The 18,762-nt window shown below is 39.6% G+C and overlaps 1 protein-coding gene across 4 annotated transcripts in view; it reads left to right on the top strand.

Moving 5' to 3' along the window:
* LOC143019305 (WD repeat domain phosphoinositide-interacting protein 3) overlaps positions 1-18,762 on the top strand; it is a 250,845-nt gene that overhangs the window by 54,002 nt on the left and 178,081 nt on the right. For all 4 annotated transcript variants that reach the window (XR_012965816.1, XM_076175051.1, XM_076174961.1 and 1 more), the window contains exon 2: positions 7,111-7,287. Coding sequence is in view for 3 of the 4 variants with exons in the window: in XM_076175051.1 (XP_076031166.1) it covers positions 7,111-7,287 (177 nt within the window). In the remaining variant the exon portion in view is untranslated. The remainder of the gene's footprint in view (positions 1-7,110; positions 7,288-18,762) is intronic.

The following is an 18,762-nucleotide window of genomic DNA, read 5'->3' as shown; positions in this document are numbered from 1 at the left end:
CCTTTGCGTTTTCTTTTGGTCCAGTCTCGAAGCATTTCCTCACAATTGTGGCACACAACATGAGGAGCCCATTGCTTGTCTTGATCACCAAGATGAACTTCAAAATATGCATTGTAGGCACGCTTGACGAACGAGGATATGTTACGTCTCTGACGATTGAGTGTGTAGCATCCACATATGTAGCAGAAGGCATCAGGCTTGTTTCTGCAATGATGTCTCATTCTGGAAGCCATGTTTGAACTGAAACAAAAGAAGAATGATCAAAATATTAGAAGCTATCTATATATATGTACGTTAAAATGCTTATACATGGTTTACGCAAGTTCACATATGTACAATTTCATTAACCTCAAATTGCATACAAACTAGAGTTTGTAGAGAAAAACTAATTTCAGATTTGAAATCAGCGCCTAAAACTCTTTCAAAATCCGTTAAAATATCCAATGCAACTCAAAGTTACTGAAAAAGTGTTCCCCTGTGTAATGCCACCAAGTATTTCCACTTGGATCGTAAGAGGCGAGAAAAACGTGACAGGGATTGGGACCAGGCATCCTTCTCCCTGTAGCCCCACAGGGGACATTCCTAAAAAAAGTAAAGGCATAAGAGGGTCTAGGAGTTTTCCAACCAGCACCCTAAGGTTTGAGTCTTACAATGTGCATGGATGTGGTACAGATGAGAGTAAAAGGGAAGAGATAGGTAGTATGTTTGTGAGAAGAAAGATGGATGTGTTGGCTTTGAGTGAAACTAAGTTGAGAGGGAAGGGAGAGTGTGAGTTTGGGATTGTAATTGGGAGGCGTTCAGGAGTGAAGAGATAGGTAAACATGTAGTGGAGTGGAAGGAGGTTTCTTCAAGGATAATGTGGATGAAGATGAAGCTGGGAAAGGAAATGTGGGTTTTTGTAAGTGCATATGGGCCTGGTAGTGAGAAGAGTGTAGAAGAAAGGGAGGCTTTTTTGGATAGATCTAAATGAGTGCATAGAGGGATTAGGGAGAAACGTCAATATAGTAGTACTGAGAGACCTTAACCACTTCCATATGGTGATGCCTACGTAGGCATCATGAGGAGCAAGTGGGTATGCAATGATGCCGACATCGGCGTCATGATTATATTTATTGTAGTCATACCTACGTAACCTCCATTCTCTCTAAACTGGCTTCATCATATTTTCTATGGTTATTAAAATTCACAGGTGAAACAGAAACGATTGAGCACTGACTTTATTTTTTATAATGCGATTATTATGACGCAACATTGCACATCGGGCAGCTAATGCTGCCAGATGTGCGATGTGCCCCGGAGTGAAGAGGTTAATGCTAGGGTAGGAAATGAACCAATTAATGGAGTGGTTGGGAAATTTGGAGTTCCAGGAAAGAATTGTAGTGGAGAGTTGATGGTGGAGATGTGTCTAGAGAGTTGATGATAGCAAATATAGTGTTTCGGAAGAAAGTCAAGCATAAGTACACATGGGAGAGGGTGGTAGATAGAGTGTTAATGGACTATGTAGTGGTAGATAGGAGTAGAATAGGAAGAGTTAAGGATGTAATGTGCTAAGGGGGGAGAGTGGGGACAATATCAGACCATTTTTTGGTGGAAGGTAAGTTGAGAGTGGAGGATAGATGGAGAAAGAGGAAAAGGACAAAATGTAGGGAGGTGCTTAGAGTGAACTCTTTAAGTGAAAAGGAAAAGGAGAAGGAGTACAAGAAGAAGCTGAGAGAGGAGTGGGAGGGAGTGAAGGAAAGAGTAGAGCTAGGAGTGGAAGAGGAATGGGGATGGTTGAAGGAGGGAGTCACAAAGTGTGCAAAGATGGTGTGTGGAACAAGAAGGATGGGAAGAAATAGAAGGAAGGGTAGTGAATGGTGGGATGAGGAAACAAAGAAGGTTGTAGAAGAGAAGAAGCGAGCATTCACAGATTGGTTACAGAATAGGACAAGGGAGTCATATGAGAGGTACAAAGAAAAGAAAAGAGAAGTAAAGCACAAGGTAAAGGAGGCTAAGAGGAGAACAGATGTGAAATGGGGTAAAAGTATGACAGAAATTTTTGAAAGTAATAAAAAGATGTTTTGGAAAGAAATTAAGAGAGGAAGAGGAGGCGAATCAAGTAGAGAAGAAAAGGTAAAAGGTGCAGATGGAGAGATGATAATGGAAGAGAAGGCAGTAAGGGGAAGATGGGCAGAGTATTTTAGGGAGTTGCTAAATGTGAAGGAGGATAGGGAGGGAATAGTTGCAGTGGGAAGTGCCAAGAAAATGACCATGATGAGTGAGGAAAATGGAGGAGAAATAAGGAAGGATGAAGTGAAGGCAGTTGTTAAGATGATGAGAGCAGGTAAGGCACCTGGTCTGGATGGATGCCATGCAGAATGTCTAAAAAATGGAGGTACAGTTATGGTGGACTGGCTGGTGAGGTTATTTAATGTTTGCTGGGTGAGAGGGTAGAGTGCTGGAGGACTGGAGGAGTGCCTGTATAGTTCCACTTTACAAGGGAAAAGGGGACAAGTGTGAGTGTAGAAGTTTCAGAGGGATTAGCTTGTTAACCACTTCACTACAGGACTTAAATCTCGCGGGCAGCAGCCAATGCCAGCCATACGACGTGTCGTAATAATACTCGCATCATAAAATATAGTCACGGCTTATATCGATCGTTCTCTCTTTCACCCGTGAATTTTGAATACCACAGAGAATGGGATTAAGAGCAGATTAGGGAGAATGTAAAAACACAGGGGCGACTACAATAAATATAATCAAGACGCCGATATGGCAGCGTCACGAATCCACTTGCTCCTCATGACGCCTACGTGTGCGGCACCGTATGGAAGGGGTTAAGTGTAGTTGGGAAGGCTTATGGGAGGATCTTGATTGAGAGGATTAAGAGAGGAACAGAGGGAGTAATTGGTGAGGAACAATGTAGATTTAGGACAGGTAGAGGTTGTATAGATCAGATTTTTGTGGTAAGACAGATATGTGAGAAAGCTATAGGGAAAGGTAAGGATGTTTTTTAGGCTTTTATGGATCTGGAAAAGGCTTATGACAGGGTAGACAGGAAGGCACTGTGGGAGGTTTTGCAGATATACAGGATAGGAAGAAAGCTTCTAGGAGCTGTCAAGAGTTTTTACGAGAGTAGTAGAGCATGTGTCAGATTAGAAATGGAGAGAGTGAGTGGTTCAAGGTAAAGGTGGGACTTCATCAGGGATGTGTTATGTCGCCCTGTCTGTTCAACTTATACATGGATGGGGTAGTGCGAGAGGTAAATGCAAGGGTAGTGGGTCAGGGATTGGAGATGATTAAAGAAAATGGAGAAAAGTGGGAGGTGAGTCAGCTGTTGTTTGCGGACGACACTGCACTTGTAGCAGAATCAGAGGAGGGATCGAGAAAGTTGGTGACAGAGTTTGGGAGTGTGTGAAAGAAGAAAATTGAAGATAAATGTGGGTAAAAGTAAGGTGATGAGATGTACAAGGGGTGGAAGTGGCATCAGACTGGAAGTGTGCATTAAGGGAGCGTGAGTGGAGTAAGTGGATAGTTTTAGATACTTGGGTGCAAATGTGGCAGGAAAAGGTGGAGTGGAGGTGGAGGTAGAATGTAGATTGAGAGAAGTGAGTAAATGCCTTGATTGATTAAAAAGAGTAATGAGGAATAGACATTTGGGAATGGATGCTAAGAGGAGACTATATGAAGGAGTGATTGTGCCAACAGCACTGTATGGGGCAGAAACATGGAACATAAGAGAAGAAGAGAGAAGGAGTTTGAATGTGTTTGAGATGAGGTGTCTGAGAAGTATGATGGGGGTTACTTGGCTGGATAGAGTGAGAATTGAGGAGGTAAGGAGGAGAACGGGTGATAAGGGAGTAGGGAGATAGGGTTGATGAAAGAGTATTAGGATGGTTTGGACACATGGAAAGAATGAGTGAAGAAAGACTAGTAAAAGAGGTATGGAAGGCAGATGTGGAGAGAGTGAACATGAGGGGGCATCCTAGTATGAGGTGGATGGATGGGGTGAAGGGGGCTTTGGGGAAGAGGGGAATGTTTGTTGAGGAAGGATGGGAGAGGACAGAAGACGGGAATGGAGAAAGGTTGTATATGGATGATGCTGTGATACATGAGGTGAAATGGGTGGGGGGATGGGGGGTGAGGTATGTGTGAGAAAAATTTGACGCAGCCCGAAGGGATTTCTCCCCGTCTTCTCCTTTTCTGCATGGGGGAACGGAGAGGGGTGGGTCGCTGATTTAATGAAGCGGCCTTGCTGTGGACGTGCTGTGTCTTGCAACACTGCCTCTGACCCAGGGCAGTGGACAAGGTGCAGGGATGACCCATCATCCAGGAGGTGCTAAGATAAGAGGAAGGGTGGAGGTGGGTGGAGTGTATTTAGGGATGGAATGGGTGGGAATTCTTTTATGCCTTTTCCTTTTTGGCTACCTCCCTTGTAAGGGGGAAAAAGCCTTGGTTTATGTATGTATGTATGTATGTACATATTTCTCCTTTATAAATCTTCATCAGAATCATCCATTTTTCTTCCACTTGTGTTTCCTCTTTGTAGAATTTTTCCCAGGTCACTTTAACTTTTTTTTTTTTAAGTTTCTCAAAGTCTGCTTTGCCATATATCAGTCAACCCTTTCTGTGTTTCTTGCTTCTCTTTATATATATTTCCTCATCTAATTCTAACTCGAGCAGTATATGGTCATTCTTTGCAATTGGTGTATTGTAATCAATTTTGCCTACTATTTCAGGTTCTGATGTAAATATTAAGGCACCGAGGGAAGTGCTTATAGGTGAACGTGTCATAAAAGTTGTTCAATTTCTCTGGTGAACTTATGTATACTTACTCTATTGGAAAGAGTATTATTGCATACTAAATTGTTTTAGTAACATGTATATGTTACGTGTAGTTAATTTATTTATTTTATTTATTTATTTTTTTATGATGGTATCTGCGATCATTGAAGTATCCATAGGCATAGGTAATCAGCCTACTATGTAGGAAATGAAAGATTAGAGTCTTGGGAACAACTTCACAAAATTAAACTTCCTCTTACTCTCTTTTATTTCTTTTATGATTTTTTCATTTTAAATAGTAAAAACTTCAGTGAAAATCTGAAAGGATAAATGAAAAATGAAAAAATTACTTACAATTTCCTTTTTTTTTTCTTGCCAAATTAAAGAATGACTATTTCTCTTTACAAATTCGAAAAAATGAATAAAATCAGACAAAAAGAAACAGAGATATGGCTATTTAAATAACAAAAACATTAACTTTTCAGTAGAGGCACTTAAAGTTTAAAAGGAGTGTACCGGCATTTAAAATCCTCCAGCATTTAAAATCCTCCGGCCTCGTACTCACTCGTGTACAACTTACTTTCTCACACAACTTATGCTATCGAAAATTTGACTTTATTTCAATATACAGAATGTTTTTTCATGCAATGGCATTGCCAATGTCACGTGCGTGACTGGTAGACTGACTGTTATGCAGCAGAGCGACATCCTTTCTCTTCCAGCTTAGAAAAGCCACTGAGATGGGTGATTGGTGATTTAGGGTCAGGCAAGTTGTCAGATATCTCCATAAATATTAATTACAGTAATGAAAACGGAACTGGCTATCAAAATTTTGACTTTATTTCAATATACAGAATGTTTTTTCATGCAATGGGGTTGCCAGAGGTCGCCAAAAATTTATCTATTTTATTTCATATATAATAAAAGAAACGGAATTGAGCTGTAATATTTGGTCAAAGTATTACCACCATCATAGAGAATCTTTTGGAATGTTTACCTAAAATTCGTTAATTTTCCAGAATTTTTCATGTTTTCGCGCCTCACGGGCCCTTAACCCCTACCATATGGTGACGCCTACGTAGGCGTCATGAGGAGCAAGTGGGTATGCGAAGATGCCGACGTCGGTTTCTTGGTTATATTTATTGTAGTCATACCTGCGTGACTCCCATACTTTGTAAACTGGCTTCATCATATTTCTTATGGTTCTCAAAATTCATGGGTGAAAGAGAACGAGCGATAGAGCAGTGACTTTATTTTTTATAATGCGAGTATTATGACGCAACATCGCACGTCTGGGAGCTAATGCTGCCAGACATGCAATGAGGCCCGTATCGAAGGGGTTAAATCTAGCTTTGATGGTTCTTCATTATTTCTAAATCTAGTGCTTTCCTTTACCCATTGTGTCATTGTATGTTCCATGGTCATGTCAAGTAATACATTTCCCCATTGATCATCTCCTTTCACTGTCATCTCTTCCCAACATATTTCTGTGCAGTTAAAGTCACCCATGAGTATTGCATTGCTTTCATCCATCAGCATCTCATTTAATGAAGATTTAGTATCATTTAACATTTTGAAGTAATCTATCTCTGTCCAAGACCCTATTTTTGGGGGTACATAAATTACTGCCAATTTTCTGCTTTCCATGTCATTGTCTTCAACTCTTATTGTGATCATCTCTACCCTGTTCACTCCATATGTAATTTTCCATTAAGTTTTTCTTAACCAGGAACATGACTCCACCTTATTTCTCCTCCTTATTTCTAAGCCAGTGATTATATATAATCTATGTCCATTACTGTTTGGTACTAGTGGACCTCTTAATTTTGTCTCCACAATTCTCATTATGTCTGGTTTAGCTTCTAATAGGTAATTGTTAAATTCATTCAATCCTGAGATCAATCCATTTATATTAGTATATGCCAATTTTAATTTTCTACACCCTCCATGTTGTTGACGTAGGCCATATGCATCTAGTGCATGTGCAAGGGCCTAGGTATTTGATGTTGGCTTTTAGAAGCTGTGGGAGGGGAGGTACCAGTGTGCTGCTCTTCTCAACTGAAAAAATTACAAGAATGTAGGATGGAAGTAAGTTAATTTTTTTGTGAAAAAGTGAGTGAGCTTTGGGGCTGTGTCAGAGTCTATCTTATATATATATATATATATATATATATATATATATATATATATATATATATATATATATAATTATATATATATATATGTGTGTGTACATACACTGACATATATTTATAAATATTATCCATGAACTTGATAGAAAGCATTGGTCTTGTGACCTTATTTAATGGTGAAGTAATCTTTTTAATGTCATGATTTGTTTTTCAGGGTGCTTTGCTTGTGGGATGGACAATGGCTTTCGAGTGTATAACTGCGATCCCCTGAAGGAGAAGGAGCGACAAGATTTCTCGGATGGTGGTATTGGCTATGTGGAGATGCTTTTCAGATGCAACTATCTGGCTTTAGTTGGGGGTGGTACAAACCCAAAATATCCAAGCAATAAAGGTCTGTTGTGTATTTGTATGTTTCAATTTGGTTATACTGAACTGTGATATAGATTCAGATAAGACTAATGATGGATACTTACAAGTGGTCCAACAAGATGGATGTCACAGGGTTTTTGCTGCCCATCTTCAGAATCCATCAACATACCTCTATCTGGAGGTGGAGACTCAAGGGGCCAACATTTGGTCTCTAGATCAGGCCCAAGCTTTCTCTCAACTTTGATTATATTTCCTCCACCTCTTTCACATAAAGAGACCTAGCAAACAGTTACTGCACCCCTCCTACTAGTTTAAGTCAATGATATAGAAACAGTCTCACATTAATATAACACAGCAAGGAGTTCACAATATCTTCTCAGAGTGATCTATGGTTGGTGGACTATTTCCTGTTACTGTGGAGCTGAAGATCTCCAGTCAGTGAACTTGAGGTTGTTAATGTTTAGATGAACATCAGTTACTTCAGCAGTCTTTATTCAGACTACAGAAATTATGTGGATTCTGAAAATACACGAAGACAAACCTCCATCAGGAAAGGTAACACAATAATGCACACAACCATAAACATAAAAATGTTCATCAACATCCTTATCCTCTATCTCCCTCCAGTCTGTAGCAGCATCAATATCTTACATTGAAGGTGAAGTTAAAAGACTGCATTTGTATGGTGAATACATGAATTACAGAGGAGAGAAAAAGGGACAAGTGTGAGTGTAGTAGTTTCAGAGGGATCAGTTTGTTAAGTATTGTTGGGAAGGCTTATGAGTCTTGATTGGGAGGATTAGGTGAGGAACAGGGTGGGTTTAGGACAGGTAGGGGTTGTGTGGATCGGATTTTTGTGGTAAGACAGATATGAGAGAAAGCTCTAGTAAAAGTTAATGATGTTTTTTGGGCCTTTATGGATCTGGAAAATGCTTATGACAAGGTAGACAGGAAGGCACTGTGGGAGATATTGCACATATATGGGATAGGAGGAAAGCTTTTAAGAGCAGTCAAGAGTTTTTACAAAAGTAGTAAAGCTTGTGTTAGAATCAGAAATGGAGAGAGTGGTTTGAGGTAAAGGTGGGACTTTGCCAGGGATGTGTTATGTCACCTTGGCTGTTCAATTTATACATGGATGGTGGGGATTGGAGATGGTTAAGGGGAACCCCCAGATTTAAGAAAAATTCGAAAAAAAAAAGAATTGTTTTATTGCATAAATACATAGTAGGGACTCTTGCTCTAGATGCTGGTAAAGTGTTTTTATTGTACTGCCATTTTTAAAGGGTTTAAAGGGCCTACCCTCCCTCCCCCCGGCAGCCACATGCTGCGTACGACCATTGTTTACATACGTTTTGACCATATTTTGCTCTATTTTTTTGCATTTGATGCACTTATAAAGTTTTCTCTTACATCCAGCATGCACGTGAGTATGTGGTGTGAGGAAGTTCAGCCTGCACGACTGGCAGTGGCCTGATAGCCTTACAAAGTAAAGGACATGTACATGCTAGCTTGCCGCGATCACTAATTTGCCGTGTGAAATTCGCATCCATTTTTCAGTGAAGAGAAATTTGAAGATATTAGCCATGCCTAAGCTATCCAAACAAAAGGCACACTTGCAGAAGATAAGAACGTCTACATTAGCAACTCAAGGGGAGAAAGAAAGAACCCCAGCATCAACTTTATCACCACCTCTGCCGCCACCACTAGTACTCCCTCCAGCAGCTCTCTCCCTGCCATCTACATCCACATCCTCAGCACCTGATCCTCTGTCCTCTACACCTATATCAGACACGTTGTCTCTACACAAACAACTGTTTGCTAACAAGTGGCTACAAGGATGCCTCCTTGTTGCAACACCTTGGGTTTAGAGTCTCAAACCTCACAGTGATGTCCCTGATGCAGCAAGAGCCTGTTCCAACACCAGAAAGGAAACCCAAGAAAAGAAAGAGAGCTGAATCCCAGCAATCAGACTACCTTGCTGGGTCATTCTAGACCAAGAACTCAAACTTTGCGACAAAGAGTAAGGTGGCGCCTTATGAGACCCTCACTTTGAGTGAATAATATCCTACACTGTAGGAGGGTACAAAGTGCCTGAGTTACTTGAAAGATGCAAAATCATCATGAAAATACAATGGAACCTGTTTTCAATGGGTCTTAGGAGGTCCAATGTAAAATTTAGTCAAACTAAGAAAAAAAAAAAACTTTAACACTCGTTTCTGAAAAATGTAAGTTTTTGATACACAAAGTCTATCTCCTCCCTCAATTTTCAACCGATTTTTGCATATGAGGTCTCTATAAATAGCTAGATAAATGACAAAAAATGAAATAGAGAGTTTTTTTGCACATGTTAAATAGAAAAATTTTAACGTGTCAGTCAAAATTTTGCGTTTTTTTTCGATAATTTTTTTTTTTCCCTTGGCGTTAAAGATATTAAAAAAACTTTCTATTTTGTTTTTTTATATATGTAGAAGATTCTTTTGCTGTAAAATGGAAGACATCGAATAAAAATTGTAAGAGGAGATAGGATTTGAAAGCCCAAAAATATGGTATTTTTTATGTTTTTTATTAAAAAATAAAAAACTACTGGTCAGATCTGAATAAAACTCAAGCAGTGAAGGTTTCCTCAGACCTAGATATCACACAGAAAAAGTCAGCAAGATCCTTCAGAATTTTTTTTTTGGGTGGGGGGTCCCCTTAAGGAAAATTGCATTTACTTGCTGCTTCTCTCAATCTACATTCTACCTTCACTCCTCCCTTTCCCACCATATTCACACCCAAGTATCTAAAACTATCCACTCCCTCCAGTCTCTCTCCCTCAATACTTACTTCCAGTCTGCTGCCCCTTTTTCCCCTTGTACATCTCATCACCTTTTACATACATATACCAAAGGCTTTTTCCCCCTTACACGGAGGGTAGCCAAAAAGAAAAAGGCATAGAAATCACTCCCACCCACCTCACTTCCCATATACTCCACTCCCCTCCACCCTCTCCCTCCCTCTCAACTTGGCACCTCTTGGATGACGGGTGATCCCTGCATCCTGTCCACTGCCCTGGGTCAGAAGCAGTGTCGCAAGACACAGCACATCTACAGCAAGGCCGCTTCATAAATTCGGCGACCCCCCCTCGCCGTCCCCTCATGCAGAAAAGGAGATGGGGAGAAATCCCTTCAGGCTGCATCAAATTTTTTCTCATATGTACTTCCTCACCCCCCATTCCCACCCACTCCCCTTCATGCAAATTCTACTACATTTATCTTCAACTTCGTTCTTTCACACACCTTCCCAAATACTGTCACTAACTTCCTCAATCCTTCCTCAGATCCTGCTACAAGGGCAGTATCATCAGCAAACAATAACTGGCTTATCTCCCACTTCTCTCCATTTTCTTCAACCATCTCTAGTCCCCGACCCATTACCCTTGCATATACCTCTCTCACCACCCCATCCATGTATAAATTGAACAGCCAAGGTGACATAACACAACCCTTGTGAAGTCCCACCTTTACCTCAAACCACTCACTATCTCCATTTCTGATTCTAACACAGGCTCTACTACTTGCATAAAAATTCTTGACTACCCTTAAAAGCTTTCCTCCTATTCTATATACCTGTAATACCTCCCACAGTGCCTTCCTGCCTACCTGTCATAAGCCTTTTCTAAATCCATAAAAGCCCAAAAAGCATCCTTCCCTTTTCCTAGAGCTTTCTTACATATCTTTCCCGAAAAATCTGATCCACACAACCCCTACCTGTTCTAAACCCACACTGTTCCTCACCAGTTACTCCCTCTGTTCCTCTCCTAATCCTCTCAATCAAGACCCTCCCATAAGCCTTCCCAACTACACTTGACAAACTGATCCCTCTGAAACTACTACACTTACACTTGTCCCCCTTTCCCTTGTAAAGTGGAACTATACAGGAACTCCTCCAGTCCTCCAGCACTCTACCCTCTCTTAAACAAACATTAAATAACCTCACCAGCCAGTCCACCATCACTATACCTCTTTTTATTTTTAGACATTTTGCAAGACACCCATCCAACCCAGGTGCATTACTTGCTCTCATCATCTAACAACTGCCTTCACTTAATCTTTCCTTATTTCTCCTCCATTTTCCTCACTCATCACTCTCATTTTCTTAGTACTTCCCACTGCAACTACCTTTCCCTCCCTATCCTTCTTCACATTTAGCAACTCCCGAAATTACTCTACCCATCTTCCTCTAACTGCCATCTTTTCCATTATCATCTTTCCATCTGAACCTTTTACCTTTTCTTCTCTACTTGATTCACCTCCTCTTCCTCTCTTAATTTCTTTCCAAACCATCTTAATACTTTTAATTTTTTTTGTCATAATCTTAGCCCATTTCACATCTGCTCTCCTCTTTGCCTCCTTTATCTTATGCTTTACTTCTCTTTTCTTTGTACCTCTCATATGATTCTCTCATTCTATTTTGTAACCAATCTGTGAATGCTCACTTCTTCTCTTCTACAACCTTCTTTGTTTCCTCATCCCACCACTCACTACCCTTCCTTCTATTTCCTCCCATCCCCCTATTTCCACACACCATCTTTGCACATCTTGTGGCTCCCTCCTTGAACTATCCCCATTCCTCCTCCACTCTTAGTTCTACTCAATCCTTCACTTCCTCCCACTCCTCTCTCAGCTTCTTCTTGTACTCTTTCTCCTTTCTCATTTAAGCAGTTCACTGTAACCACCTACCTACCATCTGCCCTTTTCCTCTTTCTCCATCTATCCGCTACTCTCAACTTACCTTCCACCAAAAAATTATCTGATATTCCCCCACTCTCTCTCCTTAGAACATGTACATCCTTAAGTCTTCCTACTATTCTCCTGGTTACCACAATATAGTCCATTAACACTCTATCTACCACCCTTCTATCCACCACCCTTCTATCCACCACCCTCCCCTATGTTTACTTATGCTTGACTTCTTCCTAAACACTGTATTTGCTACCATCAACTCTCTAGATGCATCTCCACCATCAACTCTCCACTATGATTTTTTCCTGGAACTCCACACTTCCTAACCACTACATCTATTGATTCATTTCCTACCCTAGCATTAATGTTTCCCAGTACCACTACATTGACATTTCTCCCTAAACCCTCTGTGCACTCATTTAAATCTATCCAAAAAGCATCCCTCTCCTCTGCACTCTTCTCACTATCAGGCCCATATGCACATACAAAAACCTACATCTCCCCAATTTCTCTTTCATCCACATTAACCTCGAAGAAACCTTCCACTCCACCACATGCTTACCTATCTCTTCCCCTACTAGTATAGCCACCCCTTCCCTCCCACATCCTCTCTTCACTCCTGAGAGCCTCCCAACTACACTCCCAAACTCAAACTCACCCCTCCCAATACCACTACATTGACATTTCTCCCTAATCCCTCTATGCATTTATATAAATCTATCCAGAATACCTCCCTTTCCTCTACACTCTTCTCACTACCAGCCCCATATGTACTTACAAAAACCCACATCTCCCTTCCCAGCTTTACCTTCATCAATGACAACACATCCATCTTTTTTATCACAAACATACTGTCTATCTCTTCCCTTTTACTCTCATCTGTACTACATCCACACACATTAAAAGACCCAAACCTTAGAGTACTGGTTCAAAAACTCCTCCCAGACCCTCTCATGTCTTTACTTTTTTTAGGAATGTCCCCTTTGGGGCTACAGGGAGAAGAATGCCTAGTCTTATCCCCGTCCTGTTTTTGTTACCTTATATGATTCAAGTGGAAAGTCTTGGTGGCAGTATTCTTTTCCCCCCATCACAGGGTTCAGCAAAATGAGAAAATTAATATTTAGAGAAATGGTACAGGACAGTAACAAGAGGGGGGGGGGCAGCACAATGGAGGGACAATTGCAGTATAATAAAATATCATCATTTCTGTATGACTAGAGACTTCCTCTACCACAAAGTTATGTGTGGCTCAAGTCCGTAGGGGTGCCCCATATAGACCCTAAAGTATAGCTGCATGCTACTTAGCAGCTTTTAACCCCACAATAACATATATCTGGGTATTGCTTCCATACATACATACATATACCAAGTCTTTTTCCCCCTTACAATGGAGGTAGCCAAAAAGGAAAAGGCATAAAATCATTCCCACCCATTCCATCCCTGAATACACTCCACACCCCTCCACCCTCCCTCTTATCTTAGCACCTCCTGGATGACGGGTCATCCCTGCACCTTGTCCACTGCCCTGGGTCAGAAGCAGTGTCGCAAGACACAGCACATCCACAGCAAGGCTGCTTCACTAAATCGGCGACCCCCCATGCATAAAAGGAGAAGACAGGGAGAAATCCCTTTGGGCTGCGTCAAATTTTGCTCACACATTACCTTACCCCCATCCCCCCGCCCATTCCACCTCATGCATCACAACATCATCCATATACAACCATTCTCCATTCACCCCTATCTTCTTTCCTCTCCCATCCTTCCTCAACAGACATTCCCCTCTTCCTCAAAGCCCCCTTCACCCCATCCATCCACCTCATCCTAGGATGTCCCCTCATGTTCACTCTCTCCACATCTGCCTTCCATACCTCTTTTACTAGTCTTTCTTCACTCATTCTTTCCATGTGTCCAAACCATCCTAATACTCTTTCATCAACCCTATCTCCCAACTCCCTTTCCACCCCTGTTCTCCTCCTTACCTCCTCATTTCTCACTCTATCTAGCCTAGTAACCCCCATCATACTTCTCAGACACCTCATCTCAAACACATTCAAACTCCTTCTCTCTTCCTCTCTTATGTTCCATGTTTCTGCCCCATACAGTGCTGTTGGCACAATCACTCCTTCATACAGTCTCCTCTTAGCATCCATTCCCAAATGTCTATTCCTCATTACACTCTTCCATAGGTTGACAATATCCTGTGTGATGCCAGATGACTCAGCTTGTCATATCATTGAAGAGATGCCCTGATTTTTGAGTGAAGAGCAGCTAACACAGACTCCCTCAATGTCTGTGGAATCACAATCCAGTCTTTGTACATGATGACATTATCTACTGTGTATAGGTATGGTCTGAGCAGTTTGTAGGTACTAAGTGGTGAAGAGTTGTTGTCCAAAGATTTCTAAGAGTCCTCTTTCAATTAGATTAATTAGTTTTTGCAAATGTGGATCACTATAGGTTGCTTCTTTGGCCTTTTCAAAGATGGTGCATTGCAGATGACTTAATGATGTAGTACTAACTGTAAGTTATGGTCACCATTGTCAAATTGTTGATCTTCTGAGGACCATATGCTAGTGAGGATAGAGTGGAGATAATCTGGTGGGATTCCTGATTACACATGACAGTGATGTCATCCTGTAGAACCATTTTCTCAGCATTGCTAGTAGGGTGTCAAGATAAGGCATCAGCAGCATAATGTTTCACACCAGGCATGTGAACAATCTTGAATTGTTAGTGTAATGTCTTTTCTTTGAGGTTCCTTAGCTAGGCATTTGGTATATCATTGAGAGAGTGATCTGACAATATCTTGAGTAGAGGTTTGTGATCAATCATGATAGTGAGGTTGTCACAACCTAGGACAAATTATCTGGATTTCTCTAAGGCATCTGCTACTGTTAGAGCTTCACCTTCAATTGGGGTGTACCTGGATTTGGCTGGATGTGCAAATCTACTCCAACAAGAGTGACTTTCCATCCTTCTCAGCAGCAGAAGGGTACATTTTTGTAGTAGTTGCAATGTTTCTGTAGCAGCCAGAAGCCAATTCCCATCCTTGACCAGTCTGTTGGAAGACATATTGGTTTTCCTTTGTCAAATATACAGACACCTTCCTCGATCTGGTAAAAAATTACTTGTTTAGATTCTCCAAATAACTCATTCAGTTGTTCATTCTAGTAGAATGGTCTGCCTGCTTCAAGAAGTTCATGGAACAGATTAATTTTCTCAACCATGCTAAATGCATATGATAGTTGATTCAGGAAGCCAAACCAAGATCAAAGATTTTTACAATTCTCTGGGGTAGGGAATTCTAACATGGAGTTGAGGTATTTCTACAGGAACAAAATTTTTTATTATCTTGAATCAAGCAAATTCTACTTTATCTTGCCCAAAGGTTGTCAGGGTCAAGTATGATTTGTATGAAAGTGGCAATTGCTGACAAGTCTATCTAAATAATTACCATGTGAGGATGGAGCCTTTATTAGTATGGCATTTCACTTGTTACAGGTGTTTCAAGTACATAGTTGTAATACACATGACTGAGATTAACCTATTGGAGCCCAATTTTTTTCACTGAAATTATTATATTTTTCAGTAGTTTTTATTGCAAGAAAAACATAATTGCATGTGAAATGGAAAAATCCCTATTCAGAGTCCATACCTTTATAAAGTTAAAGAAAGAATGAGTGAAGAAAGATTAGTAAAAGAGGTGTGGAAGGCAGAGGTGGAAGGTGGGGTGAGATATTGAACACGCCCCTGTTTTGCTCATTTTTGTTGGTTCCTTGTATGATGGCTGTTTCCAAACTTTTTCTATGGATCTTGTTGGATCTTCTGATATGTGAGCCCGACAAGATCCGTAGAAAATGTTTGGAAGCAGCCTTCATAAAAGGAACTAACAATTGACCAATTATGGGTACCTCCTGTTGGTTAACTTCTTATTTAACCAAGAGGTTAAAAAGATTTTCAGGTGTATATTTTGTTATATATAAACACACACACACATACACATACCAAAGACTTTTTCCCCCTTACAAGGGAGGTAGCTAAAAAGAAAAAGGCATAAAATCCATTCCCACCCATTCCATCCCTAATATATATATATGTATATATATATGTATATATATATATATATATATATATATATATATATATATATATATATATATGTATATATATATATATATATGTATATATGCAACAGTAATCACATAAAACACGTGAATAAAGATTTTTTGCTTGTAACCACGAGGAAATTAAAGATCGGAATACTGAACGTTTTCGTCTATTAAGACATTTTCAAAGTACATAGTGTCACAACAAAGAATAACTTAAATATAATAATATAGAAAACAGGAGAGGTCACACAACGTAAATACGAAAGGATTATCTTACAAAGAAACAAAAATATAAAAACAATAAATAAAATGGGTGACAATTGAAACAGGTGATAAAATGTCACACAGCATAAACCATAAGGATGACAAATGACAAGGTGAAAAAAAGGACATTCAACATAAAAGATAATAAGAAATAAGAAGGGTGACAATTGATGCATGTGATTCAACATAAAGATTGACTTACAAAGAAACAAATTATATACATATACATACATACATATATATAATAGAAAATAATAAGAATAAATAAATAAAAATGGGTGACAGATGACACAGGTGAAAAAAGGTCACACAAGATGGCTAAGGCGGAGCTTTGGGACATTGTCCTACAATTTGGTTAATAACAAAATTATCTAATCTAAAAAGACCAGTGCTTAAATTGAGATTTTCATTATAAGTTTTTTTAATGAGACACGATTCAATTATATTTCTTATCAAATAAGAATTACTTGAAACAATTTCTTGGGAATTGTCCCAATCAATACAGTGATTGTAGTCTCTAATGTGAGCAAAAATCCCACTTGAAGATTGGCCAGTACGGACACTATACTTATGCTGGTTCAATCTAAGTTTTAATTCCTTGCCAGTCTGGCCAATGTAACACGAATTACAATTCTTGCAAGGGATAGAGTAGACACACCCCGCTGTCAATTGTCACCCTTCTTATTTCTTGTTATTATCTTTTATGTTGAATGTCCTTTTTTTCACCTTGTCATTTGTCATCCTTATGGTTTATGCTGTGTGACATTTTATCACCAGTTTCAATTGTCACCCATTTTATTTATTGTTTTTATATTTTTGTTTCTTTGTAAGATAATCCTTTTGTATTTACGTTGTGTGACCTCTCCTGTTTTCTATATTATTATATTTAAGTTATTCTTTGTTGTGACACTATGTACTTTGAAAATGTCTTAATAGACGAAAACGTTCAGTATTCCGATCTTTAATTTCCTCGTGGTTACAAGCAAAAAAAAAAAAAAAAAAAAAAATATATATATATATATATACATACACACACACACACACACACACACACGCACACACACACACACACACACACACACACACACACACACACACTTTCAACGAACGGACGGCTTGACGAACGCTCTGAAGAAAAGTGCAGATTGTGGATACCAACGCAAAGAGAAGTGCCTTTTTGTATTTGCAGGGGGGGGGGAAATTGCTCGTGAGGCAGTAGGTAAGTAGGAAAAGAGGAGAAGGGGAGGGATTGCTGGGGAAATGGAAGGAAATGAGGATGTGGAGGACTTGGCCCAGGCAGACGGGCGTAAGGTCAACATGAAACGACCACCGGATGACGAAATGGCAAATAAAAATGTAAAGATTAGAAGTATAGAGAGGAGAAATACAGTAGAAAGTGACGAGAATATGTTCCAGGGATTTAAAGAGGGTGGGGGGGACACAACCCCCCCCCCCGACTGATAAGACTAGAGGAGAGAGTTGATAAGGTGATCGAGGACTTGGAACGTAAGTTAGGTAAGGTAGACTCCATCTTCCAGAGAATTGAAAGATTGGAACAACTAGAGAAGGCTAACAGAAACTTAACTGAAGAAGTAGAGGACCTAAAAAGACAGTTAGGAAATGTAAAGGAGGAGAATGAGAAATTGAAGAAGAATAGTAATGAAAACAGTGAGAAAATAGCTACAGAAGCTAAAAATTGGAGAATAACTCAAGAAGGGAATAAGGTTTCATTCACTGACATAGTCAAACAGCAATTGAAAGAACATAATGAAGACTCAGTTATTAAAGTGATGAGACAGAAGGAGAATATAGTAAGAGAATTAGCTGACAAAAAGAAATGTATAATTATATTAGGAATGGAAGAGAAACATAACCCAGATAGAACCGCAAGAATCAAGGAGGAAAATGAAAGGGTAAGCAGTTTATTAAAATTAGTCCAGGAAGATGAACCAGAAATTATAAAGGAAATTGAGGAAAAATTCAGACTCGGAAAATATAGTACAGATAAGACCAGACCAATTAAGATTAAATTCAGGTCACAAACAACGGCAGAGAAAATTCTATCCAAGACAGGGAAACTAGCAACAAATGATCAATATAAAAAGGTATGGATAAAAAGAGAAATGAATAAGGAGGAAAGAGAGGCAGAAAAGCAGAAAAGAATTGAAGCTAAGGCAAAAAACGAGGAAAGAACGGAGTCAGAGAAAGAGAGATTCTATTGGAGAGTAGTGAACATGAAAATAAAGCAGTTCGACATACTAAAGAAAAACATAAGGGAAACAGAGAACACAATGGAAGTGGCAGAAAACTAAGAGTGTCTTACACAAATATAGATGGATTGATAACAGGATTGAATGAACTGAATGATTATTTGAAAGAAAAAGAACCGGACATAATGGG

This window comes from Oratosquilla oratoria, chromosome 1, assembly GCF_046742065.1.
Source record: "Oratosquilla oratoria isolate Oo_2021 chromosome 1, ASM4674206v1, whole genome shotgun sequence".
Classification (NCBI taxonomy): domain Eukaryota; kingdom Metazoa; phylum Arthropoda; class Malacostraca; order Stomatopoda; family Squillidae; genus Oratosquilla; species Oratosquilla oratoria.
Note: the sequence above shows the minus strand (reverse complement) of the source record. Positions and strands in the feature narration are given on the sequence as shown.